This window comes from Gadus chalcogrammus, chromosome 18 (assembly GCF_026213295.1).
Source record: "Gadus chalcogrammus isolate NIFS_2021 chromosome 18, NIFS_Gcha_1.0, whole genome shotgun sequence".
Taxonomy (NCBI): domain Eukaryota; kingdom Metazoa; phylum Chordata; class Actinopteri; order Gadiformes; family Gadidae; genus Gadus; species Gadus chalcogrammus.
The window spans coordinates 1,115,387-1,134,563 of NC_079429.1; the positions used below are offsets into that span (position 1 = coordinate 1,115,387).

Here is a 19,177-nt window from a genome sequence, read left to right on the forward strand (position 1 = left end):
AACAAGCAGTACTCTATGACACCTTGGGGAGGGGAGGGGAGGGGAGGCTAGGGGGGGTGGGGCTGGGGTCAGGGGGCCATGGGTCCTCCCTCCCCCAGCTAGTAGGCTCTAGTTTGGGGTCTCTAGTTTGATGGCGAGGCCCCAGACTCCATGGGGAATCGCTTGTGAATCTGAGTTGATCAACAGTTGACTCAAACAGATTCACGTCTGGAACAAGTCAAACAACCTTGAATATTGGATGAAGGACACATTTCATACATTAGAGGGGGGGAGGGGGGGGGGGAATTGAAAAGAAAAAAAAATCTTAAAAAGGATCGGCACAGAAAAATCATGTGGCTTTAAAAGCATTTCCCAGTTGAAGGTAAGTAAAGGCTGCCAGTAAAAAGCATTGGGTTGGTTTCCCTTCAGACGGCCACGGCGACTGGATTCCCTTCCTCCAAGACGTCCAAGGACCACGGACCCTTAACCTAGCCCACGCCCGGGACCTTGGACCCTAAACTCCCCGTGTCCAGACACTGTCAGCGCGTGGACCCCGAGTCCAGGTAACCCGAGTTGACTGAATATCTGTTGCTACTTCTTCAGATCATCCGTTGTTACGGAACAGACAATCTGACGCAACTGTAGATAATCTGACACAACCGCAGATAATCTGACGTAACAAGGACAGACAATCTGACGTTAACTATAGCAGATGATCTGACGTAATGACAGATCATTGGACACGATTACGGATAATCCGACGCAATTTCAGACAAACTGTTTGAAGAGATAATCTGACGTCACGTCAACAGAAGACCATTTCAAAGTGACATTGCTACCTATCATCACTTCTGTATGGGTTGAGAACACAAAAACACTTCATGAGCCGCGTACGCGACACTGTTAAATGGAATAAGGTAATAATATCTACACTGTAGTGAAGGCTGCCTTACTGGGAGGAAAGTGTGTGTGTGTGTGTAAGGAGAACTCTGCACCCTGCTCCTCGGGTTACAGCTCAACCATTTGGACCTGGAACCCATCCCCTGCCTCACGCCCATGTATGGCACGACTACGCTAGCTTGGCTCCCCATGTGTATACAGGCTCAATAGATATACGACATGCTCCACAAAAGGCTGACTAAACCACGGACCCATCACAGTGGCAATATTTGGTATGTAAAATATGTGGATCTCTTTCAATGACCCGAAGACATTCACCCCAACCCGGTAACTGGGCACTATTTTTTCTCAGTGGAAGCTTTCCACTACCATCTAAATGAGTGGTTAGGCATTGTAAGTTCCGACAGGTTAGGCCTTTGCGCTGGAAGTTGCAACTTAAACTGTCCAGTGGAAGCAAATGGTGTCATAACTAGCATGCTTCAGATACTTAAGTTCTATTTTTCGATCACAGGTGGTAACTAACCTTGCAAACAAAAGGAACTAACGACGGCAAAGCACACGTGCACATGAGGCATCGGATGGGAGACCTCAGCTGTAGTTTGAAACTAAGGTCAGAGTTCTCCTTTAATACTACTAATAAAATGAATGATAACTCATCACGAACATGTAGAACTGAGGAAACATATTAGAACACAACGTGAACAGGAACACTGAAGGAGAGTAGTAGACCAGCTAGCTCCGCAAAGCTAGCTGCGTCACGCTAGGAGCGCTAGGCTGCATCCCTCTCGTCTAGGGCGGGAAGGGCTGAACAAGGGGCCCAGGGACGATCGGGGGGGGTAAGGCAGCAGCCCAGTCTGTCGGCAGGGTGGGGGGGTACTTGGTGCCACTGGCTACATGGTGGGTACACGGAGGTAACACTTACAAGTCAAAATACTGCTTAGCCGACGGGTGGGTCGTTTCTGGGACTTACTAAGCTGAATGAGGCCTTATCTACAGCAGATGTACTAACATACAATATAATACATTCCTAGTTCCTGCTCTGCCCGGCAACCGACAGAGCAGGGTACAGTTAGCTCCGAGGGATAGCGTCGCTGTACCCCAAGGCTAACTCCAGCTAGCTCTGGGGTACGGGGACGCTGTCCCGGCAGGATAAAAACTAGAGAGCTCTGAGAGATAGCACTGCTATATCACCAGGCTAACTCCAGTTAGCTCGGGGAGACAGGGATGCTATGCCGCCAGGCTAGCCCTAGTGAGCTCAGAGAGACAGGGATGCTATACCAGCGGTCTAACTGTCTTGTTAATCAGCGTCTGGGTCCAGGTGGTCGGGGGCCACCAGATGTTTCAGCCCCTGCTCCCTCCCCCCTCCCCCCCCCCCCATCTCCTCTCTCCATAGTCGCCCTCCCTCAGTGGGCGCTGGACTCCGGCTCCGCGGGGCGCACGCTGTACCCGTTGGCGGGGCACGGGGACGGGGCGGGCGGCCGGCGGGAGGAGCGGGTGAAGAGGCGGAAGGCCCCCCGGCAGATGAGGCTGAACCAGTAGAGCTGGGGCGCCATGAGCAGGGCGGCGCCTAGGTTACACTGCCAGGACACCCTCAGCGGGACCAGGTGGAAGGGGATGGAGGCGTACCTGGAGACACACACACACACACACACACACACACACACACACACACACACACACACACACACACACACACACACACACACACACACACACACACACACACACACACACACACACACACACACACGCGGTTAGCTCAGAGTCGCGGCTAACACCCTATAGCAGCTAGCTGGTACATGCTATTATGCTAGCTGGTTCGCGCCAACATGATAGGACAGCGACGGAATGGAACAAATAGATGAAATGGAGAGACAGACATACGGACACAGAGGCCGACAGCCAAAGAGAAAGACAGGGAGACGGAGACAAAACAGAGGCAAGGAGAGACAGACAAAGCCGGACACAGGGGGACAGACAGACATACAGACCATAGACAGATGGAGAGAGATACAGAGAGAGGCAGCGAGACACACAGAACATAAACAGGAGACCGACAGACAGACAGACGGAGAGAGAGAGAGAGGGAGAGAGAGAGAACAAACGAGACCTGCAGAACATAGACAAAAGGGAGACGGACAGACAGAGAGGGAGAGCGAGACATACCTGCCATAGGCGTAGTAGATATATGGGAAGAGAAGCACTCGAAAGACGAAAAAAGTGACCAGCATTAGAGCCCCATTCACTTTGTGCAGCAGAGTGTGTTGCTGTTTGTACTGAGAGAGAAACAGAGAGGGAGAGACAGCCAGCAGGCGGGTCGGTCAAGCTGAAGAGGTAAATCACAGTGTTCGGAGAAGCACCCTGTGTGTGAGAGTAAGAGTAAGAGCCACCGTGAAGTATGAAGGCATAGGTTGAACATATTTTCATAAAAAAAAAATAAACCACACAAACACACCAAAATATACACCAGATATACACCGTTTATAAAGTAAGGTTCTGCAACACGTTTTGTTTTGCTGGGGTCCCTAAAGAGGGGAGGTTGATATTAGGTGGCTTGGTGGTCATTAGTAAGGGGAAGAGTTAGTGAAAACTGGGCAGACATAGCAGAAAGAGCACATATATAAGCCAGCCTCAAAGTGTCATCAACCCGACCTACGGGGTAACGGGGGAGGGGGTGGCGGCTGGCTGGTGTTAGGGCCGGCGGGTTGAAAGGGGAGGGATGTATCAGCTGTTTAATCCAGCCTTACCATGGAAGCTATATTCAGAGGGCAACAGCTGTTACAGCTTCGTGTGTGTGTGTGTGTGTGTGTGTGTGTGTGTGTGTGTGTGTGTGTGTGTGTGTGTGTGTGTGTGTGTGTGTGTGTGTGTGTGTGTGTGTGTGTGTGTGTGTGTGTGTGTGTGTGTGTGTGTGTGTGTGTCAAACAGACAGGCTCACCGTCACCTAGCTACTTGAGCGCTGTAGACACACACATAAAAACAAACACATGGTGTTGGTCACGTGGTGAAGAGAGAGAGCTGAGGAATGAGCCTCCGAAGACTCGTGAGTCATCGGAAACTACAACAAGGTTCATGCTTGGAATTGTGTCAAGTAGATTTAGACAGCTAAAGTCTTGGCCAGGGGAGCTGTTGAGTCTGTAGAGGGGGAGAGGAGAGGGACAGAGAGATGGAAAGACAGAGGAACAGAGAAAAGGAAAGACAGAGAAAGAGAGAGAGAGACAGGCTGAAGGAGATAACGTTTACCTGGATAAGGATCTTCCCCAGACAGACGGAGGGTGTGCTGAGCTCAGCCATAAACATCACGCCCTGGAAGTAATCTCCCTTGCCGCGCCGCAAGAACTACAGACAAAAATCACACGCACAACAAACGAGTGATGAGTCTGTCAGGACCTGAGAGCACCACAATCGTACACAATAACACAGAGTTTCACAATATGCTTATGAATTAAAAATACTATTAATAAGTCAGACGGTAATAACATTCATATAGTAGACAGCAGTGCAACTCATTTAAAAAAAAGGCACATCTTCTCTTAGATGTGCCTAATTAAGTCTTAATGAATTATATCTAAAGACATTAAAGAGAGGAGCAGACCTACTAGTTGCCTTACTTTAGGGAATATAAATATAACCTTCATTAATATGAAGTCATGCTCAGAATTAAAAGTATTTCCATTTACAGCATCTAAGGCATGATTTTCTTCTAAGAGACAAAAAGCGCTGGTTACCACGGAGACAGGGAAGCAGACAGTGACCATGACGACGTGATGCAGGACCATGAGGAACTCCCGGCGGAGGTAGCTGAGGAGTGCGGAGCCCACGTGTTTGGGCGCGGCCGCTGCCTCCTCGTGACCCTTCACCCTCAGCTTGTACCAGTAGCACATGAACATGGCGTAGATGTCGTACACAAAGTAGGGCACGGCGAACAGGATGTAGCTGCAGGTCAACCAGTGCCTGAAGACAAAGGACGGACTTGGTTAGGAGAGTACAAGCCCTCCACACCTCGACCTGCCTACGAAGGCTCCCAGGGGTCGATCACCCCAGGTCAAAAGGTCACTAGGTGCAGCTCCTAACACGACGTCTGCACGAGCCTGGGGCGGCATAGGTATCAGTGGCGCTACTCTGTTGTTGCACGCTCTGCGTTTCCCGGAGCCCTGCCGCTCTTTGATGGGCCAGGTTGATAGCGAACACTGGCTGCCCCGTGGCTGGGCTGTTGGGGGGGCAGGATCAGATCAACACAGGTCCTCCTCCAACATGCTGCTCTGTGTGCTTTGGCACAACTCTTATTTTGTGAACTGTGGAATAACTGCAGGATATGTTCTCAGTCAGAGCCGTTGTCTTTTTACTCTAGAAACCTTTATATCTGTTAGAAACAAGCCCTCATGAGACCGGCCTACCACTACGAAACAGTGATTCCTTTTTGCATTTCCATTGGCCCATCTTACTCTGTACGATGCCTGTGAGTTCCCGGCCTTACCCGTCCTCGATGATGTCGTCGCAGGAGGAAGCGATGATGTATCCGGCGGAGGAGGCCATGAGGGCCTGCACAGAGGACACCAGCCTGAGGGGAACACAACAGGTCATCTCTCCGGTCCCACTCCAGGGCTGGGTCCCAGCACTTTGATTTGAGGCACGTCACACGAGCACCAGCAAATGACAGATTGTTGATGACGATCCAACCAGTCACAAACTTCAGACCTCTTAGCCAAATTACATCTCTGATACCTAGCCATGTGGTGGCGTGATATTCCAATTTCTAATGACGTAGCTGCAGTCACAGAGTCGCAAAGGATAAACCGATGCATCCTCGGCCCAAAGACGATTCACAACCGGCTAAGCTTCTTGCTGAGCAGCTTCAGCAAATCGGCAATGAGGATAACATCTGGAGGTTTAGCAGGAAGCGCGCTAAATCCCCCTATAGGGGCGGCCTTTTTGAATGCAGCCAGTGTTCACCCACCTGGCAGAGACGATCACGGCGTCCCCTTCGCTCCAGCGAAGGCCAGGGATGTATTTGAGGCATTGTTTAGACAGCAGGAAGAGACCGGGGAAGAATACTGAGCCAGCGGCCAAGATGCTCAACATGTTGCCCCGAGGTCCCACACAGCGGCGTATCTTCAGCAGGCGATCTGTGGCGCTTTCCCTCTGCGAGCAGATATTATCATCGATTAAACACACTGTGTAGCTGAACACTTCCACAGGCCCCTCCGGCCAGAATTATCACCAGAGAGCACTTGCTGATTGTCCGCTGATAAAGAGTCAACAAGACTCTTTTATTATGAAGCTAGTAGCAACAATATAAGCCTTGATGGGGAAATACTTTTTCCCCCATTGTAATATGGTAGGGATCTATCAAATTTAATTCTAGAGTAGGATTTCCTTGCTTCACTATTATACATTTTGTAACCTTTAACATTTAAACAAAAGTAAAAACGTGCAGTGAAACAGTTAAATAGTGGAGCATTAACCACTACATTATCACTATGATTAACGACTACATTATAACTACAATTAAACACTACCTTTAACCTCCACATTATCACTAATACGACTACATTAGAACTACGATTCAGCACTACATTATCAACACCAGAAACCGTCACATTCTCACAATGATTAACCACTACCTTTATCACTGAATAACCGTTACATTATTACTGCGATAAACCACTACATTACGTATGTGTCATTTCGTTCGAGTGGCTGTACTCTCCATCCGTATTGTCAGACTTTTGAGGCCACACATGTGTGGATATTCCACAAAGTTACGCGGCCCATTTAACTTCACATTAGTACAAGCTGACTGATTAGGAAGAATTCAAAAGAAAATACGCACTGCGCTTTCAAATAAGAGACAGACCAGGACTAAACACTACAACCCTAGAAGGACCTCTTGTAGGTTAACCGGGCACGCTGGGTTGATCTCTTCACTATGCTGGCTAGGGCGCAGGGGGGACATCGCGGATGTAAACCAAGCTGGGTGTATTCATGGAGGGACACAAAGAGCCGCTACTGACTGATAGCGTTCTGCCATCCCGGGGACTAACGGTCTGAGAGATAAGACCCCCAACACGTAAACATCGGCGGTCGTTACTGCACCGTTGCTTCTAGCAAGGCTCTGGTTGTTTGGGGCATACGGTGCACAATTTAAAAAAAACTATAGAACTGTGTGAAATGTCAGCACCTTGGAGAGTGGAAAACGGGAGAGACAACTGTGTGACTGAATCGTAAAGATATGCGGTCTGGGTCTACACCTGTTAACAATAACGACCTAAGTGAACACACCCATTATTTCTTTAAAAGGAAAAGTCCCCAGTAGCATATAAACCCGATAAAGCCTCAGGTCAAGGGGTTTTCTTTGAAGGACAATCAGTACCCGGTACATGCGGGTCCGTCCGCGACAGTTAAGAACGATAGCAGCTAGGCTAACAACCCGGTAAGGAATCAGCACACTGGCTAGCAGCAGACTGGCCAACATCAGAGTAAACACTAATCACACAAAAGTTGATGTTATTAAAACAAATGATCAACAATTACATGGAAACTATGCAGAGTCCAGCCAACGTCCGGTCCAAACGTGTGTCCTGCAGGTGGCGGTTGAAGGTAAAGATGTGCCGGGGCTCTGCGCCTCGATGATCCGCATGTTTATGAGGCCAACACGGTCGGAAAAAGCGGCTGCTAACGGGCTAACGCTAGCCTGATATAACTGCTAACATTGAAGCTACTAGCTACCAACTAGCCTCCCGATGCGCTAGCTAGCAATAACGCTGTCTCCCGACAACGACTACCGAGAGTGACACCGATCAGATCCCGACTGGCAATTGAAGGAACGACGGAAATGTGCATCCATCCAGATGTCGACGTGGTAGCTAGCAGTGGTTCGATAGGAGGTCACCGGGCTCATGGGTCCTCACGTCTGCCTTTCCCTGCGGCGTCTAGCGGCAGGACGCGGTACGATACGCGTTACCACGCGTGAATGGATCGCATTGATTGGTTCGTTGAACAACGCGGCGCCGTTGCGAACGAATGCGATTTGCGAAGCGACGCGCAGGAGGCCGCGTCGCGCTGCGTCTGGTCTAAAGTGCCGCTGGGACATGTGCGGCGGCACCCACCAGACGTCTTTGTATGTTAAATACATTCAGCAAACCACCCTTTGGGTAGATTATTGTTCATTTTGCCTCCACTCTCCGGCCAGAAACGTGTGTTTAATCATTGATCTTATTGCTCAAACGTATATAGTCCTGCTTGTGCATTTTGCGATATTTTAACGTGTAGGCCTACTTGGTACTTTATTTCCATTGTTTATTTATTTGATCATGACATGGTTTCATAATTGATGCCATTCTAGTTTTTAAATGTTCTGGGAAGACCTAGCGTTATATATTCAAGTCAATCAAACAAAAATAGATAAGTTAGGCCTACACAGTAGGTCTAATGTAATATTTATTTAAATAAATAAATAAATACATTATTCAACTAGACATGTGCATTTTCTGAAGAAAATGCGTGTTGTTGAATCAGCAAACCCTTCGTATGTGCAGTTTCCGAGAGCAAACCAACAGGTTAATATGATGATCCCTAATGAGCAAGCACGGTAAATTTCAAGTCCTTGGACCGCTTTGAAGCGGACTTGTGATTGATTGAAATATGGGGCTGATCGTTTTACTCTGATTGGGTTTTATAGCGCCCCCTGTTGTCGAATTGGCACTTTACTTTTTGTTGTTTTTTACCATTGACTTTATTTATTAAAACATAGCTCGGTGAACACATGCAAATTGGTCATTTCAAATTGACACGGTGACATCATTGTTCAAGCTTTCTAGAATCTACACAAAACTTCCCAAATTACCTGACGGGGTAGTCCTTGATGGGCAAACCAATTTTGAGAACTCTTGGTCTTGTGATTGGTTGAATAATGGAGTGATGAAAAACTATTTTGATCTTTTGTGGTATGGTCGTCTCGGGCTAGGTATGACTTGGGAGAGTTGTAAATGCTCAACACGTGGTTTATTACAACAGAGACACAAGGTAAACCAGCTTGCGTTCCGGAGGTGGTTCATGAATCATCTCTCGAACACAGGTAAACTGTTTATATTGGAAGTGGGCGGAATGGTAAATAAACCACGCCTACATGTTCAATTTACCAAGGTGGACCTTTGGTTTGTCTTGGTTTGGGCCTGGACGTTTGGGTTTGACCTTGAGTTATAGTGCCCCCTGTGGTCTAAGCGGTACTAAACTTTTTGGAGACCTTACTTCCGTTTTACATAATGTGTATTTAATTTGAACTCCCACGTTTTCACATTTGGAATGTTTGATTAAAGCGTTTTTCCTTAAATCAAAATGTTTGGTCTTTAAAAGGTAGATGTGGTAGTGGTTTGGTGTTGATCCCCCAAAACTGAAGGAGAAAAGCCCAAATTAGGCATATTAATAAAAGAAGACGACAACAATATCGTGGCATGGGCTGCAACCGCACTAATTATTAAAGGCAGTGAAAGGTGCAATAAACTACAGTCCCATTGGACAGGACTGTTGATTAACTGTTCAGGGCTAAATCTGGAAACACTTTCCACTGTGTACATCAGGGGTGGAAAATATAACACGCAACTGAAAGTAAATGAGACCTACAATTCTGATGTTGAGACTTTAAACCCTTAATCCACTTTGATATTAAGTTCGCTATTATATACAATATATAGGCCTGCATTCCAGGAGGACATCAACTTGAGCACATTTTTCTTATTTAGCTGTATCAAATACTCTGGTATGAAATTGTAAGGCCCACTTGCACTTCACAATGGAAAAACCGGGAGGCATTAGTACGACCTTCTAGTCTTCATGTACGATGCAACTGCACTGAAGGGTGTATTTGAGGCCTTCAGGAGATATTGTCGAGCCTAGATCTCCACCCCTCCACGTTCTTATCACCAAACACAAGCAGATCACACACACTCACAAAAGACTCAATTTTTAACCGTTTTAATTTTAATTGTCAAAATTACAAAATAATATGTTCCCTACGTCATCTACAAATAACATAACATTTATGAGTGGTAAGCATAAGAACTGTTTATAGACATGCATACTGTTGAGAAATATAAAAATATAAATATAAATACACCCCTTTAATATTCTTAATGAATCCATGACTAAGAATTAAAATATTTGAGAATTAAAGAATTAAAAAGCAGTTGAGTACGATAAGGCATTAAGATGTATCGCTAGCTGTACAAGTTCCTAAAAGGTAGAGGTATTAAATTTTAGTAGTGTCATGTAAAAATCCCCGAAAATGAATGTTAAAATTACTACCGGTTTTTCTCAACAGGAATAACATCTCGAGAAATGAAATAACTACTAAATTTAAGATACCATACAGACGTGAAATGATCAAACTCTGTTATGAAACACTTTCTAAGCCCTGTCCCAATAACTGGGACACGGCGACCAAACAACCCAACGCACCCCTGGTGATGGTGAGTATCGGGGGGGGGGGGGAGGGAACGGGGCGCCAGGGGGTGAGGTGCGTTTGAAAGGCTGCGCTGTACATACTGATCCATAATGCAGCCCACCCCACTGGTACACACAAGTTAAAAACAACAATGGCAATGGACAGTTACAATCAAATCAATGGCAATGCAATGGTGAAGTTCAATTAAAACAACAAGACTTCTATAAAATAACTGTTAACAGATTAAGTGATGTGACTGTTTTAGCTTAGCATCCCCGCTGTATGCACAATGACTAGGCTGGATTTCATGCAAAAGGTGGATTCTCAGGAGCAAGTAGTGCTGCCAAGTCACAAGTTTTCATACTGAAAATATTTTTCTGATTTTTTTTTCCAACATGTTTAGGCCCAAAACTAGGGAGAAATAAAAACGTTTAAACCATTTAATTTGAAAAACAATATTCCATTTTCTGACTGACTACCAATTTAAGGTGCCTCACACTCCTAAAGTAGATTGGACTAACCTTGTGAGTACCATCATCAGCAAACATAACATTACATCCCATGGTTATCCATCTATAAAAACAGACATCTTCAAACTCATCGCTGATTGGCTAAATCCAGAGAAACACCTCCTTGAACGATACTTAAGGTTTCAAACCCCCCTCTGAAAATCTTTCGGACACACAGCGCTCATTAAGCTAACAACTAAGCGGGCCGACACATTTGTAGGCTGATATGCTAGCAGGCTAACATGCTGGATAGGCTGTTAGCCTGCTAGCATATTCAAGACTGGATCAACCGATGCCTAAACCAGCTCCTTTGTTTGTTTTCTAGTCTTTTAATGTCCCAACAAATCAGTTAACAGGTTATTTGTGTTTATTTTCCGGTAAGAGACGGTTGAAAGAGAGCAGTGCTTCTCAACCTACGGCCGGGAACCCCAATCTTTTGATCAGAATAAATCTTGCAATGCAGACTTCTTCGATTTATCTGCATCTCCCTCCCAATGCGCCAAGTCAGCACATCGACAGCTGAGCTGCCGGTAATATATTAGTGACTCAGCGGTCGTACACCGAAGACACACAGGAACTAGCTGGGGAGGATCATCTCAGGTTTTCCTAATGGTCTTCATATGCTGCCTCAGCGTTTTTCTTGTGAAAACATTAAAGACGCTTCCCAAAGTACTCCTCGTGAGCGTTTTCCAAGCTTCATTTACTAGCTTCCATCTCTCGGAACAAGGTACATTATCACGCAGCAAACCTTTGAGTTAGACCTAATTGTTTCTGTGATTTCGTGGATCCATATTAACAAACACAGAAACATTTCTAGAGCCGTTCTCGTCTAGATGCTGGCGTCGGAGGTCTATCACAGTTGAAAAGGAAACATTTGGACGGAAAATTTAATAATAAAAAATGGGAAATCAAACCCTTGATCGACTTTGTTTAGAAAAACAGTGATGTAGTTGGTGACATAGTAATGCTATATGGGTAGATCTTAATCCAATACTGCATTGTAGGATTCAATGTTAATATGGACTCTTATGGCCAACTAAGGGTTCTGAGTGACCAAGTAATAAATACAACTTTCTGGCTTCACCCACCCAAATCTGATTGTGGCAGATGGGATTGGCTTGTGCCAGGCAAAAGCCTCAGCACGCCTTAATGAAATTAAAAGAGTCTACTATAAGTCAGCAAGAAGGCTTTTATTTTATGTGAGACTACCTCAAACAGGGGGGGGGGGGCTGGGTTTCCTTTAAGCCAACGATCTCCTGGAGCAAGAAGCAGCATGAAATAATGGCCAAAGTCTGTGCAGCGTATCCAGAGACGTTTGGTACTGAGCCTTTCCTGGCTATCATTCATCAGGCAGCCGCTACTTCATCTACTTTGTTTCTTTTTTTTAATGAAATACTTCTCTATCATTGATATTCACAATGTCATTATAAATCTCACGTCCCAAAAGGTCTGAGTGGAACCGAGCGGCCGGCCTGGGGTTCCGGACCCTAGGTTGAGGAACACTGCATTAGAGGAAGAGGAAGATCTCCCTAGTGTAGCAGATTCCAGCCATACAGTAGATGCTCGCAGTACAGTTCTATTGAAGTCTATTTAAGGATTGAAAGCATTCAGAAATATTTAGCGGACATTTTCCTGTTTATTTTTTTTTGTGTGAAGGAACCTCCAGTAGGATTCTATCTCCTGACTTCAGAGTCGCACAGTGGAACCCCTGACACACACACACACACACACACACACCCCCTGAGACGCACACACACTCCGACACAAACACACACACACACACACACCTCTGCAGCAGGGATGGGTTCCTGCCCCAGGACCCCCGGTACACTAACACACCGTCTTACCATCGATAACCCCCAAGGGTCAGCTCAGAGGTCAGGGGTCGTCCATGGCGGGGGGGTCAGGGTTCTCCAGGGTTAGTCTGGGCGGGTTCAGGGGTCGCGGTGCTCCAGTGGTCAGAGGTCCCGGCGCGGGGGGGCGGGGGCCAGGGGGTGGGGGGGGGTCATTGCCGGAGCTGGGTCGTTAGCTGTGTGCCTGTGGGGCGGCGATGCTGGAGCAGTCCGTGACCAGCAGGTCCGCCCCCCCGCCGCTCACGTACACGGGCGCCGACACCATGTTGCCGAGGGAGACGGAGCCGCTGGCCGCCGTGCCGGAGGGGTCCGGGCTGGGGGCCCCCTGCGAGGCACTGTGGGTGCCCATGTGCCCCTGCAGCTGGGTGGGGGTCTTGCACTGGATGCCGCACAGCTGGCAGACCAGCACGCCGCCGGCGGCCGGGGAGCCCAGCGCCCCCCCGCTCTCCTTCCACTCCTGGCCGTGGTGCTTCTGGGCGTGGACCCGCAGGTAGGTCAGCGTGGTGAAGCCTGGGGGGGGGGGGGGGGGGGGGGGGGGGGTGGGAGGAGGGGGGGGGGGTGGGAGGAGGCGGGGGTGAGGAACACACAGAACCAAGGACCTGCCCCCACCCGGGGCCGGCGCCCGGGCTCCGCGTGGGCGTCCAGAGACAGGTCAACCTGCCCCTACGCGTGCTCCGCTGCACAAGACGTTTCGTTGTACATTGATCGTTTTTTAATGTACAAATAATTATGTCATCATTTTAGAGGGGGCTGGGTTGATGCTATGATCGGTTTGGACGGAGCACTCTGCATTGATTTTTATGCCAGCGTTTACTTGCTGAATATAAGAGCGTTCAGATGCGAGATGGCTCCGGTGGAGCTGAGCAGTGGAGGTCATATTCTTAATTTAGTTTCCTTGTCAGATAAGATCTGTGTTATAAATCGATTTAACACGGTGAGTACTCGGTCTGGGCTGAGCTACTTACTGCGGTTGCAAAGGTGGCAGGCGTGGTGCTGTGATTGGTTGTGCACCCTCATGTGATCGGTGATGTAAGCGGCCGACAGCAGCTTGCCGCAGATGTGGCACGGCACCTTCTCCTCATGACGGATCATGTGAGCTCGCAAACGGTCCTTGGTGGCGAAACTCGACTCGCACGTCTGTTAGAGACAAGAGAGAGAGTCGAGACACCTCACAAGTCAGATGGACCAAGATCTAGACTCGCACATCTGAAGATACAGCCAAGTAGCTTGGGTTAGACTGGGGTTAGACTTGGGTTGGACTTGGGTTAGACTGGGGTTAGACTGGGGTTAGACTTGGGTTGGACTTGGGTTGGACTGGGGTTGGACAGCATCATGAGATGGAGAGTGAGGTAGTTACCGTGCATTTGAAGGGCCTCTCAGACGAGTGGACCTGTCTGACGTGGCTGTTCAGATGATCGGGTCTAAAGGTTGAAGGTCAGAGAACACAACAGTCACAAACAGCACAGCGACACAGAGGCCAATCTATTCAGGTCATATGTTAACCTTTAAACACAGCCGCCTTGATTTCATTGGTCATGCAAGAAGGACTTTTAAACTCTATAGGGCCCCAAGGGCTTCTACAGTCAGGGGACTAGAACCGACGATCGGAAGTGAATCAGTCAACATTGAGATCAGATTTGACTGGCTTCATTCAGCATACCTCCCCACGCTGCACACAGTGAGCCGGTCACAAGAGATCTCCATTCACAAAGTACAGAGCTTCTAATCATCCCCCATCTAACAGCCTTCCATTCTTCTGCAACCATAATATTTATTTTTATATTTGACCTGGTAAACCATTACTCAAAAAGACTATATAATGCACTATAAAAGGTTTATCATCATTATATAATACCGTACTTTATTTTTAATTTTTAATGCGACTAAGTGAATTCGGGCAGCAGTCTGGCATCTCTCTCTGCGCTACCTAGAACTAGAGTGTTGACCTAGGGATCGACCCAGAGGCTTTCGGCTGGGACATAAAATTGCTTACCACCGGACCTCTGGAGACTATCCTGCCCCCAGTACTACACTAATACTAACACAATATACTAATATAATATACTAATACTACGCAGACAGTGAACCCCGTCTGCTACCGTCAGTATAAACCTGTATACTACTCTCCTACTACCGAGGCACTTTAAACCTGTTTACAACACTAATACTAAGGCTCATGTACACTAGACTGTAGGGCTCTGACTTTTGCCCAAAATCATATTCGAAGTTTGTTTGTTTATTAATATTATAATACATTCGAATATTTATTAATAATATTTTGCCCATTAAATGCCTTCAGTAAGACCTGGATTGGGCTTCGCAAAGTTTGTTTACCGGCGTTGCTATGGTTACCGGTCTTGCGTGTTCCAACGGTTTATTAGGTTTCTAATAAATCGCTGTCTAATCAATACTTCATTCACGGCCTCTTCCGTGGTCATTATAATATTATGAATAGACTGCGTCGGGTTCTCCGACATCTCTCCCTCTTGGCCTGACCATAGGTCAGGCCACAGGTTCCAATATTAAGGGCTGCCTAATATTCGTTCGAATTGGGATTTATTTTTTGATATTTGAATTATATTCGAATAACGAAGATCGGAGTCATTCCCTACTAGACTATCATCCTGCCCTGGTCTGGAACTACTGGGCTTCAGGTATGCGGGAGGCGATGAGGGCTCCTACCGGGAGAAGGCCTTGGCACAGTGGGGGCATATGTAGGGCTTCTCCACCCCCCCCTGGTGGGAACGGACGTGGTGGGACATGCGGTCCTTCCTCTTGAAGCGCTGCTGGCAGATGGGACAGGAGTACGGCTTCTCGTCCGAGTGGGACAGACGGTGGCGGTTCAGGTGGTAGACGTCCCGGAATGCCTTCCCACACGTCTCGCACGCGTGGTTCTTCCTCACCGGGCTGGGGTTGGCGGGACGCTGGGGTGGACGGACAGACGGACAGACGGGGAGACGGGAGGGAGGCGGACGGACAGGCAGAGACCCACAGGGGAAGACATAACAAAATACTTTAACCAGTTAAATCTGTACAATTCATAACAACGTTATTTCGCAAATAAACATGCAAAACCACAAAGACACCGTTTAGGGTTTGAATAGGACTGAACTAAACATGATTAACAATATTCAAAACCAAGATTGAAATCAAACGGATCATTGAAGTTAGTCATTTTGGTGCAGCATGGACTAACACATCTTGTAGGTTATTAGGTTAGAGTCTGTTAATTATAAACAGACCGGTATCGGTTTGTACAGGGAGTCACTGGATCAGGATATTATCATTGGGTTCATGTACGTTAAGCCTTCCCTGGACCTGGTGCTGGGGGGTCATGCAGGGGTCTCTAGTACACTGTTTCTCAAACGCGCCGGGGGCCAGACACAGGCCGCTGGGGGCCAGCTGGTTGTCCTCTACTTAGTCACGTCTAGTCACGTCTTTATTCAAATGATTAGCAGTTATTGTGGGCCTTCCTAGCTAGGCTACAGCCCAGCTAGGCTAATGCCCAGCTAGGCTAATGCCCAGCTAGGCTTATGCCAAGCTAGGCTAGCCATCAGTTATGTTAGCAACCAGTTATGCTTTTGCATAGAGAGGCTATGACCCAGCTAGGTTCTGGCATAATACGAGCTAGCTAGCCTAGCACTGAGCTATTTTGTTGTGTGGCTAGCGAACAGCCTGGCAATTGCTGAGCTAGGCTAGTGGTCAGGCTAAGTAGACTATAGAAGTGACCACAGACCGGTTAGTTTAAGAAACAATGTTCTGGGGGGGGGGGGGGGGGGGGGGGGGGGAGACGCTCGTGCCGCAACCCTACGCCGGCGCCCTCCACACGGCCCTCACCCACCTGTCCTGTCGCCCCCGTCCCCATGACGACCGCGGCAGCGGCGGGAGCCAGATTGTGGGGGGGGTTAGCGCTAGCCACTACGGCGGTCATGGCCACCCCCCCCTCCCCGTCCAGCCCGGCCAGAGGGGGCTGCTGGGACGCGAGGGGGGGGACCATGGATAGATGGAGGAGGGAGAGCGGGACGGTCTGCCTTTCGGACCTCCCCCCACCCGCCGTCTCCTTGGGCCTGTGGGTCATGCGTACCCCGGTGTGCACCGACTGGTGGCGCCGCAGGTTGTAGTTGTTCTTGAACTGCTTGTTGCAGATGGAGCAGACGTGGGACGCCCGGGCCGGCCGCGGGGCCACCTTCACTGCACGCGCACAGAGAGAGAGCGAGAGCGGGGAGAGACGAGAGTTACAGCGTTAGTCAGAGACACACCGCCGTAGACATGCACAGCGAGACACGGCTGACTGTACAGTCTGTGGTCGATTCACATGACGGGTTACATGCAAAAAGGTTTTGGGTATCGGGGAGTGTTAACCGGGTTGGGTACGCGTGCGGGTGTTCACACGGCATTTTAGAAATGGGCTATTAACCCTAAACAGGTTATGTTACGTTTATGGTGCAGGTCAACTCTTAGGGGACACAGTCAAGGTTTACTGCTAGATGATTGGCTGCGGAGTTAGCTTATTGGCTATGGAGGGGGTTTCGATCAGTCAGTCTGTAGGTCCAAGTCTCACCTGGCGGGGGGTCTTCGTTGAGCGCAGCGGTGTCCACTGTGGAGGGGGGCTGGGTCATGTGCTCCGGAGGTGGGCTCTGGGAGCTTCCGTGCACCGACATCAGCTCTGATTGGAGGCTGCCCTCCACTTGGTTTTGGGTGGGAGTATTCTGCACAAGGCCGAGAGCAGCGAATGTAAATAAAAGTCCCTACACCTTGAGCTTGGAACAGCTACTAATGTCTAGGTTTACAGTTACGTATACAAGAGACCACACGACGGCGGGAGACGTTAGAGGTCGAGCGTGAATATTATGAAAGCCTACCTGGAAAAGGAAATTGCTCCACGCAGCATCCATTTTGCAGCAGAGCGATGCAGATGAAGAGTCAGCAAACGTTAAACGGTCCCGTTCGAGATGTGAGAACAGACCGTTCGCATTCTCCGATCGAAACACCGACGGTAGCGGGGCAAAGAGCCGCCTTCAGAGTCGCAGACACGACAGGCTTCTCCAAAGCGTCTCAGAGGGACAGAAAACCCCGGGTTGTCGCCGAGGGCCAGGCCCAGGAAACCAACCAGCTCTAATAACGGCCTATCTCCTTCTCAGTCCGCTTTCTTACTAGAAGCGGTCAAAGCATAATAATCTAAACGAGGCGTTTGACACTGAAGAGAACGTAAAAAAATAAAGAAACCAGAAAATTCTGTGTGATTACATATATTTTTAACGATATACTACATATACATCCAATATAAATAAATGATGCATTCACGCAATCTTAATAGTATAATTGGAGTGTTAACAAACGCATTTGATACAATAGCAGTTCATGCTTTTTAATATATGAATCTATTTTCGCGATTTCCCCAATAGGCCGACCGGGTGTCTATCGAAGCCTCGGTGTCTGGTTCAAGCCCTGACCCCGGCGGAGAGCGTCTGCGCCGGGCCGCAGCCTACCGCTCCACCTCGGCGCTTCAATGGCGAGGATGTCATCTTTCTTTTTTTATCGCTCGCTCTCTCCCTCCTCCCTCCCTGTCTCTTTCTTCCTTTTCTTTTTTAATTCCTCTTCTTTCTTCTCCCCCTCCTCTCCTTTTCTCGCACCGCCGTGTCCCACTCGCTCTTAAAGGGATGGGCTTTCTCTCGTTGGACGGCCCCCTCGTTTCCTCTCCCTGTTCGGCCGACAGAAAACACATTGCCGTGTACTATATTCGACGCTGTGGCGGGATGTGGTACCAGGCTCCACCGCCACAGCTCCGCGTCGCTAAAGAACCGACGGAATGACATTCCCGTTAACGGTGAATACACTGAGCGCCTCTTAAAGGGAAGTGCACCGGCTCAGATTCACAGGAGCTCCTATAACGATGATGTCAGAGTCGGATATAGAGATGAAAACAAACGCAGTCGCACGCACACAAATTAAATACTTATCATCGCACACGTCACAAATAAAGACTGGCTATGTGTTAATATCAATTTATTATCATGTTTTTAAATTACTTTAAATTACCCCCTCTTATCAATACACCTTTAAAGACCTCTCTTTGTCATTCCAAGGTTAGAATATTAAACACGTCCACAGTCATGATTGTTTTTAAAGAATGTCCCCCATCGCCTCTCCGTCCGTTTCCCGGGCGATGTGGGACGCACAGCAGCTGTATGTACAACCCACAGGGACCTATCCATTCAAGACAGCTGTTGGGGCCCCAGAACCCAGTGACAACGGACCCAGGGCCCTCCAGGACCCAGGAACAGTAGAACCAAGGGGCAATGTTTTACATCCATCTCTACCTCAATATTATCAGCCAGGAGGTTACAACTTGATGTACTTGATTTTTGTGTCCATGTGAGACTTTGTGTGTGTGTGTGTGTGTGTGTGTGTGTGTGTGTGTGTGTGTGTGTGTGTGTGTGTGTGTGTGTGTGTGTGTGTGTGTGTGTGTGTGTGTGTGTGTGTGTGTGTGTGTGTGT

The 19,177-nt window shown here is 48.3% G+C and overlaps 2 protein-coding genes across 3 annotated transcripts; both read right to left on the reverse strand.

Annotated features, from left to right (window-relative positions):
* Nucleotides 1-2,280: 2,280 nt before the first annotated feature.
* Nucleotides 2,281-7,850, reverse strand: tlcd3bb (TLC domain containing 3Bb). The gene is made up of 7 exons (XM_056577198.1): nt 7,411-7,850; nt 5,834-6,018; nt 5,354-5,437; nt 4,605-4,830; nt 4,120-4,215; nt 3,046-3,155; nt 2,281-2,505 (listed from the first exon to the last, which is right to left on the reverse strand). Exons 2-7 carry the CDS (start codon nt 5,956-5,958, stop codon nt 2,283-2,285), a joined length of 864 nt encoding a protein of 287 aa, XP_056433173.1. The 5' UTR covers nt 5,959-6,018; nt 7,411-7,850; the 3' UTR covers nt 2,281-2,282.
* Nucleotides 7,851-12,819: 4,969 nt separating this feature from the next.
* On the reverse strand, nt 12,820-18,548 carry mazb (MYC-associated zinc finger protein b (purine-binding transcription factor)). Of its 2 annotated transcripts, none has more exons than XM_056577275.1 (7): nt 17,543-18,548; nt 17,242-17,389; nt 16,522-16,871; nt 15,363-15,604; nt 14,038-14,101; nt 13,646-13,817; nt 12,820-13,190 (listed from the first exon to the last, which is right to left on the reverse strand). In XM_056577275.1, exons 1-7 carry the CDS (start codon nt 17,573-17,575, stop codon nt 12,853-12,855), a joined length of 1,347 nt encoding a protein of 448 aa, XP_056433250.1. In that variant the 5' UTR covers nt 17,576-18,548; the 3' UTR covers nt 12,820-12,852. The 2 variants fall into 2 exon arrangements, with proteins under 2 accessions (XP_056433250.1, XP_056433251.1); XM_056577276.1 differs by having other exon boundaries at nt 16,765-16,871; nt 17,543-18,546.
* Nucleotides 18,549-19,177: the final 629 nt, after the last annotated feature.

Coding starts and splice junctions, on each gene's coding strand:
- tlcd3bb (XM_056577198.1), bottom strand. CDS start 5,958: ATGTTGAGCATCTTGGCCGCTGGCTCAGTATTCTTCCCCGGTCTCTTC. Junction 3,156..4,119: donor TGGGGAAGATCCTTATCCAG/GTAAACGTTATC, acceptor TTTCTCTCTCAG/TACAAACAGCAACACACTCT. Junction 2,506..3,045: donor ATCTACTACGCCTATGGCAG/GTATGTCTCGCT, acceptor GTGTGTCTCCAG/GTACGCCTCCATCCCCTTCC.
- mazb (XM_056577275.1), bottom strand. CDS start 17,575: ATGGATGCTGCGTGGAGCAATTTCCTTTTCCAG. Junction 17,390..17,542: donor GGAGCAATTTCCTTTTCCAG/GTAGGCTTTCAT, acceptor GGCCTTGTGCAG/AATACTCCCACCCAAAACCA. Junction 13,818..14,037: donor AGAGGCCCTTCAAATGCACG/GTAACTACCTCA, acceptor TGTCTCTAACAG/ACGTGCGAGTCGAGTTTCGC.